The 13,839-nt window shown below is 46.2% G+C and overlaps 1 protein-coding gene across 2 annotated transcripts; it reads left to right on the forward strand.

Annotated features, from left to right (window-relative positions):
- The first annotated feature begins 167 nt into the window (after nt 1–167).
- AHSA1 (activator of HSP90 ATPase activity 1) lies at nt 168–11,567 on the forward strand. Of its 2 annotated transcripts, XM_054529848.2 has the most exons (10): nt 168–412; nt 1,743–1,933; nt 4,293–4,375; nt 4,772–4,889; nt 6,732–6,820; nt 7,675–7,803; nt 10,186–10,287; nt 10,560–10,611; nt 10,862–10,974; nt 11,174–11,232. In XM_054529848.2, exons 1-10 carry the CDS (start codon nt 333–335, stop codon nt 11,195–11,197), a joined length of 981 nt encoding a protein of 326 aa, XP_054385823.2. In that variant the 5' UTR covers nt 168–332; the 3' UTR covers nt 11,198–11,232.
- The last annotated feature ends 2,272 nt before the right edge of the window (nt 11,568–13,839 follow it).

Consider the following 13,839-nt stretch of genomic DNA (forward strand, 5'->3'; position numbering starts at 1 on the left):
CAATGAGACGTGTTCTTTATTTTCCTGTGGCTGAGGAATGGTTTTATGAGCAGTTGGGTTTCGGGACGCTTTTTGGGGAGAACCCGAGGGAGTCTGAAGGATCTCTAACTCAGGCGGAACCCACGGTGCGGCGAGTTGGGACGGAAGTAACCGGTGGGAGTGGGGAGGAGCCGGAAGTTAAGGAGGGGAGGGGGTGGAGGGAAAAGCAAGCCAGGAGGTGCTTGCGGCCGCTTCTAGTAGTTTCCAGGCGCTGCCGGGCGGCTAGCACTAAGCGGTCCTGAGGCTGTGGCTGCGGCTGCTCCGGAGCTGGTGGCGCCGCGATAGGAGAGCCGATGGCCAAGTGGGGTGAGGGAGACCCACGCTGGATCGTGGAGGAGCGGGCGGACGCCACCAACGTCAACAACTGGCACTGGTGAGGGCCAGCAAAGCAGGCCGGCCTTGGGAGACCTGCGGCCGGGCCAGGGTTTCAGGGTTCCTGGAACCTCGGCCCGGACAGAGCTGGGGCTGAGGTAGCCCTGTCCGGAGATGGGGGTGGGTCCTTCCTGTGGCAGGGGTCCGTAGCCCCAGGCCTCTCCACTCCGCGGTCACCTTCTCAGTGCTTGAGGGGAGGGAGATGGACGTGGAGGGCTGCGCCCCAGAGGAGGGTTGTCAGAGAGACTAGGAGATAACGCCCTGGCTGCTGCATCCAGCCCGAGCAGGGAGGTGCTTACTACACGTGGCCAGAGGAGTCACTGAGACTGGAACCTCCTTTGATTGTGTTGGGAGATAGCTGTGAAAGGCCTAAGGCCAGGGGTCTGTAATTCCTATTTTGCGGCCTGCAGTAAAATTAAAAGTCATTCATAGAGGACCGCTGCAGCGGTCCCGCGGGAGATTGAGAACGTGTTGTGCAGGTGCTCAGAGCTCAGATAGCTGCGGCCTCTCACCCGGAACTATCAGGTCGGGTGTGTTGGAACTCCAGGTTGCCGAGCAGCCGTGGTTTTATAACCTGACCGTTCTTAAAATAACTGCCCTGCTTCATGAAATCTTCCCAAAGAAATGTTTCTTTATTTTTGAATTCCACTGAACTTTGTTCGTAATGTTTGTATTGTACCGTTACTTTGTTGCAGCTTTTTTTGCTGTTGTTTTCTCTAATAGTTGATAAGTAGGAAGGCAGATAGTGATGTTTCTTTTCCATATCTCACTTTGTATTCTCTCTTGTTAACTTGACCTAATTTTTGTTGTTTGTTTTGAAGCCCTGGACTTAACGTTTTTGTGGCCATCTAGGGGGCAGTGAATGTGTAGGAAGTTTACAATACAAGTGCGAATCTGATAGGTCAGAACACTGTGCCAATGAGGTCAGGGTTATTGGTTTAATCCTTTCTGGGCCTTTTAGCCAAGTACTATTCTTCATAGTCCAGTCTGTGTTCCTGATCTCAGCAATATGTGCAGTTTTCCACTTGGTCAAATGGGGGCGCCATGTTAAAGTATCGAGTATTCCCCCGCACCATCATGCCGAGAAAGGAGAGCATAATTTTCTATTGAGTTTATACCATTTTCTACAGCAGCTGTCTTTGTTGACAGTGTGCAACCCCTTGTCTTCCTAAAAAAGAGTGACATGTTTGTGGACATACTGGAGTGGGACTGGGAGTTTTTGTGTTCTTTTCAAACTATTTATCAGGCCTCCTTTAACCTCGTATTCTCTTGCATAGAGCAGCATATCCTCCGTTTGACTGCTGGTTCATAGCTTTGTTTCTGCTTTGCAGGACGGAGAGAGATGCTTCAAATTGGTCCACGGATAAGCTGAAAACACTGTTCCTGGCAGTGCGGGTTCAAAATGAAGAAGGCAAGTGTGAGGTGACGGAAGTGAGTAAGCTTGATGGAGAGGCATCCATTAACAATCGCAAAGGGAAACTTATCTTCTTTTATGAATGGAGCGTCAAACTAAACTGGACAGGTAAGTCTAAGCTGGGCTGTCAGAGAGATTAACTGTGTTTTGTTTAACCTGTTAAGTAGCTGGAGAGAACAGTTTTGAGGAGTTACAAACCTTGAAGGGAGAAGGCAGATGTTGCTGCTTTGGAGTCCTATGTAAAGCAGCATTGAGTCCTGGAATTTCTTTGCCATTGTGGGATGCTAAATGGATTTCCTGTGTCTGGGTCTCATAAGTCCCATCCATGAAGTGGCCGGGCCGCTGCATCTTTGGGCCTTGGTCTTTGTTGGGACACCTACGGTGATATTTCTTCCGACTAGCTACATGTATCTTGTGAGTGATTTAAAAGGAGGAAGGAGGGGGTTTTTTTGGTCTTGATATTTTTTTCACTCTCTTCAGTGTGAATCTTAACAGATTAAACCACTGCACTAATGAAGCTTGTGTGTGACAGTAATTTGGGGCTGTTTTCTCTATCTTCTAGTTTTATGTCCCTTCTGTATGACATTAGGAAAAAATTGAGGTCATGCGTATTACTGTTTTGGACAGTCCTGACTGTCGGGAGCCTGAATGTAAAAAGGCACTAAAGCTAAAGGAGTATGAGATAGCTACTGTCTGTATATGGGGCAAAGCATGAAATTTGTGCTTTGATAAACATTTCTGAAGTGAAGTTATATCATAAAGAAGGGTGAAAGTAGATCTATCTGTCCATGATTTTTGTTAATTTGTTTTTAAAGTACACTTGAAGCATAGTAGTATGGAAGAAATCTTGTTCAGACTTCTTTTTTTTTTTTTTTTTTTTTTAAGACGGAGTTTTGCTCGTCACCCAGGCTGGAGTGCAGTGGCGCGATCTTGGCTCACTGCAACCTCCACTTCCCGGGTTCAACCAGTTCTCCTGCCTCAGCCTCCCAAGTAGGATTACAGGTGCCCACCACCACGCCCGGCTAATTTTGTATTTTTATTAGAGACGGGTTTCACCATGTTGGCCAGGCTGGTCTCGAACTGTGTCTGGCCGACACTTTTTTTTTTTAATATAGGGACTAAAAATTGGTAGCATAGTTTTGTGCACATTAAATGGTAAGAAATAGATAAATATAGGCCGGGCGTGGTGGCTCACCCCTGTAATCCCAGCACTTTGGGAGGCCAAGGTGGGCGGATCACGAGGTCAGGAGATCAAGACCATCCTGGCTGACACAGTGAAACCCCGTCTCTACTAAAAATACAAAAATTAGCTAGGCATGGTGGCATGTGCCTGTAGTCCCAGCTACTCGGGAGGCTGAGGCAGGAAAATCGCTTGAACCCAGGAGGCGGAGGTTGCAGTGAGCTGAGATCGCACCATTGCACTCCAGCCTGGGCAACAGAGTGCGACTGCATCTCAAAAAAAAAAAAAAAAAAAAAAAAAAAAAAGGTAAATACTACAATAAATATGGTGCTTTACCATGAAAAAGACCAGAAGTTTATTTGTGAAAGTGGGCATCAAAGCCAGGCGCGGTGGCTCACGCCTGTAATCTCAGCCCTTTGGGAGACTGAGGCAGGTGGATCACAAGGTCAGGAATTGGAGACACACCTGGCCAACATGGTGAAACCCCGTCTCTACTGAAAAATACAAAAATTAGCCGGGCGTGGTGGCACTCACCTGTAATCCCAGCTACTTGGGAGGCTGAGGCAGAAGAATTGCTTGAACCTGGGAGGTGGAGGTTGCAGTGAGCCAAGATCGTGCCACTGCACTCCAGCCTGAGCGACAGAACAAGACTCTGTCTTGGGGGGAAGAAAAAAGTGGGCATCAGGAGGGTTGCAGCTTGAGGACTACTATGGAATGGTAGAAGGAGAGTCATCCACAATCGGAACATTACACTAGTTGAGGATGGGTATGGCTCACAACACACGCTGTAAACTGAGGTCATTGGCAGATAGGTGTTTGAGATGTGTGTGTTTTATGTATCCTATGTAGCTGGGTGAGGCTTTCCGTATTCACCTAGTGTTTCTCATGGATGGAGTCACAGATAAGCAAATGTGAACTTCTCATTATAATCAAATTGTTCCCTAATATTTCAGTTGCACTGAAATAAGTTGATATTTTCAAAACAAGTATTCTAGCAGAACTACTGGCTTTTGACCCAAGTTCTCATGGTATAACTCATGCTGGTACCAAATCTGTAGCTCTTTGTCCCACATTGTAATAACATAGTTGGTTTCCAGTAACCTGGTGAGGAAAGACATTTCTTTTGGGGGTGCGGGTGTTGACTGCATCTGGCATGTGGCATTCTCAGAATAAAGAGGATCAGTTCAGCCATCCAAAAGCAGCAGAAGTGAGGTAGCAGTTAGGACCCTGGAGCAGAGGCCTTTCCTGCCTAGGAGTGGACTAATGACATTGCATTGGTTTTGACAGGTACTTCTAAGTCAGGAGTACAGTACAAAGGACATGTGGAGATCCCCAATTTGTCTGATGAAAACAGCGTGGATGAAGTGGAGGTTTGTGCTTCATAACTCCTAATCCGACTCCTCTATATCCTCTTATTCTCAGATGAGAAAAGTGACCTGTCATTCAGGATTCATAGCCCAGGCGTGGTCCAAGCATTCAGAATCCTAGTCTGCAGATAATTTCTAGGCATATGGTGCCATTGGAAACTTCGAGAGCAATTTGCACTTCTTTAATTTCTTCACTTTAGCTAGTGACATGGGTTCTAACTAACATTAGCCACTTGACAGAGAGGACTCGAAGGAACACTAATGGGGATTGTACGAATACCACAGTACTCATGCATTTCCTTTGGAAATGTCAGCAGTTACCTGATTGCTCAGCCCCCACATTCCATAATGAGGGTGCCCCTCAAGTTATTTACCACCTACTTCTCATCTTTCACCCAGATTAGTGTGAGCCTTGCCAAAGATGAGCCTGACACAAATCTCGTGGCCTTAATGAAGGAAGAAGGGGTGAAACTTCTAAGAGAAGCAATGGGAATTTACATCAGCACCCTCAAAACAGGTATCCCTTGAGTAGTTCTGTATGCCTTAAGGAGGTAGTTTCCACCTGTTAGACTCTGGTTAAGGGCCTGGACAGTCCTTTCTTTGGCAAATGGGTAAAGATTTGGGGGGAGGGGGCTTATTTCATCTTAAAGTCAGTCCATAAGCTCGGAGTAAGGGAAAGATCTGGAGCTGTGTTGTCTAATATTGATGGTTGAACATTTTAGATGTGGCTAGACCAAACTGAGATGTGCTGTGAGGGCCCGGCGCGGTGGCTCACACTTGTAATCCCAGCACTGTTGGAGGCTGAGGTGGGCTGATTGCCTGAGCTCAGGAATTTGAGACCAGCCTGGGCAACGTGGCGAAACCCTGTCTCTACAAAAAATACAAAAATTAGCTGGATGCAGTGGCCTGTGCCTGTAATCCCAGCTACTCGGGAGGCTGAGGTGGGAGAGTGGCTTGAGCCCAGGAGGCAGGGAGGTTGCATTGAGCTGAGATCATGCCACTGCGCTCCAGCCTGGATGACCAAAAAACACAAGAGATGTGCTGTGAGTATAAATTACACTATGGGCTGGGCGCAGTGGCTCATGCCTATAATCCCAGCACTTTGGGAAGCCGAGGTGGGCAGATCACCTGAGGTCGGGAGTTCGAGACCAGCCTGACCAATGGAGAAACCCCGTCTCTACTAAAAATACAAAATTAGCTGGGCGTGGTGGCACATGCCTGTAATCCCAGCTACTCAAGAGGCTGAGGCAGGAGAATCACTTGAACCCGGGAGGTGGAGGTTGCGATGAGCCAAGAATGTGCCATTGCACTCCAGCCTGGGTGACAGAGGGAGACTCCATCTCAAAAAAAAAAAAACAAAACTGTATTTGAGGCTCACATTATATTTCTAATGGACAGCGCTAATCTAAAGACTTGGCATCTCTTTACTCATTACTTGAATACAGTCTGGACTATCTTTGATATGCATTCTCCAGGGATATTTAGATGGTTAGAATAGAAGTCAGCTCAGCTTTCCCCTGGGATTCCATATCTGCCAGTGTGTTCTGATCTTGGTGTTGGAATATGTATAATAACCATCAAAGAAGGTGATGGAAGGTGATAGACACCTTTTTGGGGAGGACCAGTACTCCAGTGCCATAACTAGTTGTGGCTTTTCTACAGAAGTAAGGCAGAGTGGAGGAAAGGCACTAACCATGCATCCATAGGTGCTGGGTAGATTACCCACTCTTGAAGTCATCAAAGTGCCACGGCGTTCACGCCATCCTTCCATAGTAGACCTCACATGCACTTAATAAGTTATAATGTTTCCAGTTGAGTCAGGAGGATAAGCTTTTAAAAATAATCCCAGTGGCCGGGCGCAGTGGCTCACGCCTGTAATCCCAGCACTTTGGGAGGCCGAGGCCAGTGGATTACAAGGTCAGGAGATCGAGACCATCCTGGCCAACATGGCGAAACCCCGTCTCTACTAAAAATACAAAAATTAGCTGGGCATGGTGGTGCGTGCCTATAATCCCAGCTACTCAGGAGGCTGAGGCAGGAGAATAGCTTGAACCAGGGAGTCAGAGGTTGCAGGGAGTTGGAGTGCAGGCTGCACTCCAGCCTGGCGACAGAGTGAGACTCCGTCTCAAAAAAAAAAAAAAAAAAAAAAGATAATCCCAGTGAACGTACTGTATTCTATAGCATATACCCAGATACCAGTCTGGCATAGACCAAAAGTAAAGATATAAAAATAGCCTCTTCCTTTTCTGGTCATAACCTCATTCTGTGGTAGGATGGCTGTGTTTGTCAAGCTGTAATGAAACTCCAAATCTCAGCTACTAAGAAGTAACTTCCATGAGCTGGAATTTTATCTTTTCAGAGTTCACCCAGGGCATGATCTTACCTACAATGAATGGAGAGTCAGTAGACCCAGTGGGGCAGCCAGCACTGAAAACCGAGGAGCGCAAGGTAAATGGTTTTCCCTCAGGGTGGGAGACTGTCTGCAAAGGAACTTGAGAGACCGCCTTCTTAATTCCACATATCAGCTGTCTGTGTCCCTAACCTCTAAGCCAGACCAGCTTGTGATCTGCTCATGGTGCTTTTTCAGAGTGCCTGCAATATGCATTCATTCACCCATCTTTAACCTGGTTTTAATTCATTTATCGCAGACCCCTAGAGCAAGCAGGAGCTATCAGACAGTTAAAATTCTGACTCTTGATTGCATTTAGCACCAGTTAGGAGATTATGAACAAAGGATGGTCTTCACCTATATAAGTCTTCAGTCTAATTGGTGTGTTAATATTTCATACTTTGATATTAGAGGTCCCATCAAGAAATGGAGTTACATCCCTGTCTTCACCCAATCTCCCCAATTTACAGGGTGAGCAAGTACTTTATCTAGAGATGGAACTTTCTGGTTCAAGCTCAGCACTTGGTTTAGAGCCCTGTTGCTCTTTTGTCAGCATAGTGAAGTGGATACTCTGGAAGTGGGGAGAAAACTGCTTCCAGCTATTTAAACATAGAAATTATTTGAGAATTACACTGAGCTCTTCAAAAATATCTCAATGATTTGATTTGTTATTTGACTATCAGGGTCTTCCTTGTAGAGTGGTTATTTTTACTGGGAATTGAGGAGGTTTCCAGAAACATTACCCTCATGACTGAAACACCTACACACTCAAATTCCCTTCAAACCCCTTGGAATAATTACCCTTGGAGGTGAACATTTTTATGATAATGAATGGTACAACTGTCTCTGAAGCCACGTTGATTGAGGTTGTATCATTACTCTGTATTGATCGTTTTCACTGCCAACTTCACAGGCTAAGCCTGCTCCTTCAAAAACCCAGGCCAAACCTGTTGGAGTCAAAATCCCCACTTGTAAGATCACTCTTAAGGAAACCTTCCTGACGTCACCAGAGGAGCTCTATAGAGTGTTTACCACCCAGGAGGTAAGTCAGTCTTGTCCTTCAGGCCTCATGCCATCTGCCCTTCTAGGTGACTTGAGTTGGGGGCATATCCTCTCAGCAGTGTACAGAACAGGTACTCACAACTGGAGCCATGAGGCCTTCATCAAAGTGAATTTTTCCCTCCCTCTATTCTCTTTTTTTTGAGACGGAGTCTCTGTCTGTCACCTGCCCAGGTTGGAGTGCAGTGGCACGATCTCGGCTCACTGCAACCTCTGCCTCCCAGGTTCAAGCGATTCTCCTGCATCAGCGTCCTGAACAGCTGGTACTACAGGCACACGCCATCACGCCTAGCTAATTTTTATATTTTTTAGTAGAGATGGGGTTTCAGCATATTTTTTAGTAGAGATGGGCTGGTCTGAAACTCCTGACCTCAAGTGATCTGCCTGCTTCAGCCTCCCAAACTGCTGGGATTACAGGTGCAAACCAGTGTGCTCGGCCATATTTATTTATTTTAAAAACAAAAGACCTGGTCTTGCTATGTTGCCCAGACTAGCCTTGAACTTCTGGGCTCAAGCGATCCTCCTTCCTCAGCCTCCTGAGTAGCTGGGACTACAGGTGCACACTACCATGCCTGTTCTAGTTTTGGGTCATATAAGTAGAAACCACTGAGTGACTCTTACTAGAAAAGTGAATGGCCATTCTTAGTTACTCTATAGCACAGAATTATCCCTGGCTTCTTTGTGTTGCACAGCTGACTTGTGCCATTCTGCTGCTATAGTGTGGAGCTGAGAAACATGACTGTATTCAGCTGTATTATCTGATAGTAAAGGCGGTTAGGATACGTGGAAGTTCCTACATACTCTGGGACAAAATTCAAGATCTTATTTTTTAAACAAAAATGTAAATACAGCCATAAATTAAGAGGTACCATGTAGTATGTGGGTGTATGTCTATGTGCCTGCACCCAAAATACTCTCGTGATAAGTTCTGTCCCCGTTAGAAAACCAACAACTGGAGAAGCAATTAAATGGACTGGGTGTTCTAGAAATTTAAAAAGACGTGTATAAACAAAATTATACTGTACTTCAGAAAGTTATCTTAGTTGACTCCAGAGATGCGTGATGACCTGGCTATGCGGAAGACTGCATTCGATGGCTAACTTGGTTCTATTCTTCTTTGTGCCTGCTGCCTTGAAGGACTTAGCAGCATAGCTGTAGTCTTCATTTGAATTGAATTTAGCACTTCAACACAGACTTCATTTGAATCTCTGCTTCCAAACTAGCTCAAGTTTTCAGAATTTTAAACTACTTTTGTATGGGAGGATTCCTGATATTTTTAACCTTCTGTTTAATATTGTACCATGTATTTGTATTACCTACTTTAAAAAATAGTAAAGTCTTTTTAAAAGTAAAAGTGGCACTGTTGGGTAATCGAACACAGCAAAATGATACTGATTTGATATATATGGAGTAGGCCAGGCACAGTGGCTCACATCTCTAATCCCAGCACTTTGGGGGGCTGAGGCGGGTGAATTACTTGAGCCCAGGAGTTTGAGACCAGCCTGGCCAACATGGTGAAGCCCTGTCTCTACAAAAAATACAAAAATTAGCCAGGTATGGTGGTATGCACCTGTAGTCCCAGCTCCTCAGGAGGCTGAGGTGGGAGGATCACCTAAGCTTAGGAGGTCGGGGCTGCGGTGAGCCATGATCATGCCACTGCACTTCGGCCTGGGCAAGAGTGAGACCCATCTCAAAAAAAAAAAAAAAAGGGCTGGGCGCGGTGGCTTACGCCTGTAATCCCAGCACTTTGGGAGGCCAAGGCGGGTGGATCACGAGGTCAGGAGTTCAAGACCAGCCTGGCCAAGATGGTGAAACCCCATCTCTACTAAAAATACAAAAAGTTAGCCAGGCATGGTGGCATGCGCCTGTAATCCCAGCTACTCCAGAGGCTGAAGCAGAGAATTGCTTAAAACCTGGATGGGCAGAGGTTGCAGTGAGCCGAGATTACGCCACTGCACTCCAGCCTGGGCAACAAAGCGAGACTCCATCTCAATAAATAAATAAATAAATAAAAGATGGAATAGATCTATTTTGGGACACGTTCTCAGAAATGATAATAGAAGTCTCAGACATTTACTTGAGAATTTTCTTTCATAAGCTCATTCTTATATCTTTCTGAACCATATACAATTTCAAATAAATAAAAGTAAATGGGTCCAAAGTAATGGCATCATCAGATCAGAAAGAATTCCCGAAGTCAAGTCCTGGCTGGTATTAGAACAGAATAGAAGGACACCCTGGACCCGCCTGTGGGGCAGACTGATAGAAATGAGAGTTGAGGCATGCAGCCTTCAGCTGGCATTTGTCCTTGGGTCCCACTGAAAGCCACGTATCTTCTGCCTCTTTTTTTTTTTTCCCCCTGCAGCTAGTGCAGGCCTTTACCCATGCTCCTGCAACATTAGAAGCAGACAGAGGTGGAAAGTTCCACATGGTAGATGGCAACGTCTCTGGGGAATTTACTGATCTGGTGAGTACCTGCCGGCCCTAGACTCAGGTTGTTGCCTCTGGTCAGATGAGTGACATTTCTCTTTTTCTCAACTCTATAGGTAAAATTTAAGGCTTTAATCTCTTTGTTAATAAAACATTTTGTTTTTCAAAAAAAGGCTGTGATTTGAACTCTCTTGCAAGTAATATAATTGCACAGATGGTAGACTCCGTATGAAGGGCAGATGACTGATCCTAGCTAGGATTGGGTACATTGTAGTATATAATATAGACTGAGCTGTTTGATTATTTTAGGTCCCTGAAAAACATATTGTGATGAAGTGGAGGTTTAAATCTTGGCCAGAGGGTAAGTAAACATATTTATTGCCATTACCCCCAGAACTTTTTCTCTTTGCTGTATTTTTTTTTTTTTTTTTTTTTTTTTGGAAACAGGGTCTCACTGTCACCCAGGCTAGAGTGCAGTGGCATAATCACAGCAAACTGCAGCCTTAACCTCCCAGACCCAAACGATCCTCCCACTTCAGCTTCCCAAGTAGCTGAGACTACGTGTGCCACCATGCCAGCTTTTTTTTGTTACTTTTTTACTTTTTTTGTAGAGATGGGGTCCTACTACGTTGTCCAGGCTAGTCTCAAACTCCTGGGCTCAAGTGATCCTCCTGCCTCAGCCTCCCGAAGTGCTGGGATTACAGGTGCATGCCACCATGCCCAGGTAATTTTAGTAGAGATGGAGTTTCACCATGTCAGCCAGGCTGGTCTGGAACTCCTGACCTCTGGTGATCCGCCCACCTCAGCCTCCCAAAGTGCTGGGATTACAGGTGTGAGCCACCACACCCAGCCAGGTTGCCCCAGTCTTAAACTCAGATGGAAACCCTGGATATGAAACCTCTGTCCCTTCTTGCCTTTCCCAGGGCACTTTGCCACCATCACCTTGACCTTCATCGACAAGAACGGAGAGACTGAGCTGTGCCTGGAAGGTCGAGGCATCCCTGCTCCTGAGGAAGAGCGGACGCGACAGGGCTGGCAGCGGTACTACTTTGAGGGCATTAAACAGACCTTTGGCTATGGCGCACGCTTATTTTAGGGCCAGCGGCAGGGGACTCCAGCCTGCTGGACACTTCAGTCCAGCTCTCTCCTGACTGGGGCTTGCGACTCACAGGATTGCATCGTCCCAGCTGCTAACTTGGGGCTGGGGCCCCTCCCCTCCACATATACCTTGGGTTTGTGCATGTTTTCTGCTGGGTGGGTTCAGAGGGCAATTTCTCTTTTATGTGTACATATGCTAAATAAACATAATTTAAAAAACATGCGTGTCTGGAACCTATGTTGATTGAGTGGCTGGTATTGAGAGCTCCTTGAAGGTTTTGAATTCAAAAAAGAAGGACGGGGTGGACAGCCTTGTCTCTATTCTGGGTAAGTGTGGGTAATTAAGAGGCACAGAGCCTGCTTCTCACTACCAGGCATTCCTGAGCTAGTCTTTCTTACTGGTAAATAGTTTCTGCCTTTTTACCCATAAAAGTAGGGGAGGGTTGGTACTTGGGTAGAGAGTGCTAACACTATGCCTCTACTGCCAGTGCAGTTGACTTCTCACTTTGCACTGCCCATGGCCTCTTACCCTCTTGCAGAGATAAGTGATCACCAGATGCTGGTTTGGGATATGGGAAGGTGGGAGATTCCTAACTTGTGGCAACTTCTGTTACATTGCATAGTTACTGAGTGCCAGACACTACACTGTTTACTTGCATTAACTCACTTGATCTCTATAACGCAGTAGGTACTGTTGTCATTTGTTTTACAAGAACTTAAGTCTTGGCTTTTAAATACATGTATTTTACATATAGCCAGGCGCAGTGGCTCAGGTCTATAATCCCAGCACTTTGGGAGGCTGAGGCAGGTAGATCACTTGAGGCCAGGAGTTTGAGACCAGCCTGGCCAACATGGCGAAACCCCATCTCTACTAAAAATACAAAAATTAACTGATGTGGTGGCGCACGCCTGTAATCCCAGCCACTCAGGAGGCTGAGGCACAAGAGTTAAGCTTGAGCCCAGAAGGTGTGAGCCAAGATTGCACCACTGCACTCAAACCTGTGTGACAAAGTAAGACTGTCTCGAAAAATTAAGAAAATAAGTATTTTACATACATATTTGCTACAGGTGAGCCTTGGATTTCTTAACACCCAGATCCAACAAGCAGAGTTGAGATTTGCAACAAGGACTATAATTGCAACAAGGACTGTAACTGCAGAGCCCATACTCAGGAAATTATTGTCTTTATTTAACAATATGTGGTACCATTATTAAGTCTGCTGGGTACTGACCATGAGCCAAGTGTTGGGGATATAGTGGGTTCAGACTGCCACATTGCAGGAAGAGGTAACAGTACCTGAACAGGGAGAGTCAATCCTGGACAAGCCTCGCCCTGACTTCCTGCACCCCAGCATGAGTCAGTGCCCTCTAAGCCAGACGCTGCCTCCTGCAGCTACAGCTATTTCCTTCGTCTGTTTATTGCCTTTTTTATTGGGTGGCAGCAAGACCTTGCAGGCTAAAACTGGTTAAAGCAGAGTTCAAGATCTGGTTCATTTACACTTCCCAAAGCCATCTTTGGCTTGAATTACTCACAAGAGTGCTAGGCTGAACTAATCCACATCTAGTTTGACATTACATCTGCCTCCTAGGGGTCCAAAATGACACCTTTTGATGAAGAACGTGGAGTCTAGCTTGAATCAAATCAACAGGCCCTTCCTAACAGACTCCCAACAGAGACGATTAAAAAATGAGACTTTGGGCCGGGCGCGGTGGCTCATGCCTGTAATCCCAGCACTTTGGGAGGCCGAGGCGGGCGGATCACGAGGGCAGAAGATCGAGACCATCCTGGCTAACACGGTGAAACCTCGTCTCTACTAAAAATACAAAAAATCAGCCGGGCGTGGTAGTGGGCACCTGTAGTCCCAGCTACTCGGGAGGCTGAGGCAGGAGAATGGCATGAACCCGGGAGGCGGAGCTTGCAGTGAGCCAAGATCACGCCACTGCACTCCAGCCTGGGCGACAGAGTGAGACTCCGGCTCAAAAACAATAAAAAAAAAAAAAAAAATTTTAAAAAAATGAGACTTTGGCCCGGAGCGGTGGCTCACGCTTGTAATCCCAGCACTTTGGGAGGCCGAGGCAGGTGGATCACAAGGTCAGGAGTTCGAGACCAGCCTGGCCAACATGGCAAAACCCCGTCTCTACTAAAAATACAAAAATTAGCTGGGCATAATGGCAGGTGCCTGTAATCCCAGCTACTCAGGAGGCTGAGTGGGAGAATTGCTTGAACCTGGGACACGGAGGTTACAGTGAGCCAAGATCACGCCATTGATTGCAGTCCAGCCTGGGTGACTGAGCGAGACTCCGTCTCAAAAAACAAAAAAAAAAAAAAGAAAAAGAAAAAATGAGCCTTTTCACACACACCTGGCTGGAAAGTTACCAGTTCCAGAATACTTAGAATCAATCAAGTAGAGATGACCAATACGTTCATTAAACCCACGGCACCAGGCTAAGTGCCTGCCATGTGACATGTGCAGTTGCATTACATGCCAGT

This window comes from Pongo abelii, chromosome 15, assembly GCF_028885655.2.
Source record: "Pongo abelii isolate AG06213 chromosome 15, NHGRI_mPonAbe1-v2.0_pri, whole genome shotgun sequence".
NCBI classification, from domain to species: domain Eukaryota; kingdom Metazoa; phylum Chordata; class Mammalia; order Primates; family Hominidae; genus Pongo; species Pongo abelii.

Excerpts from the sequence above, each read along its gene's own strand:
- AHSA1 (XM_054529848.2), top strand. The coding sequence starts at position 333 with ATGGCCAAGTGGGGTGAGGGAGACCCACGCTGGATCGTGGAGGAGCGG. Across the intron at positions 10,288-10,559 it reads CTGGGGAATTTACTGATCTG|GTCCCTGAAAAACATATTGT; the intron begins GTGAGTACCTGC and ends TGATTATTTTAG. Across the intron at positions 10,612-10,861 it reads GTTTAAATCTTGGCCAGAGG|AGATGGGGTCCTACTACGTT; the intron begins GTAAGTAAACAT and ends CTTTTTTTGTAG.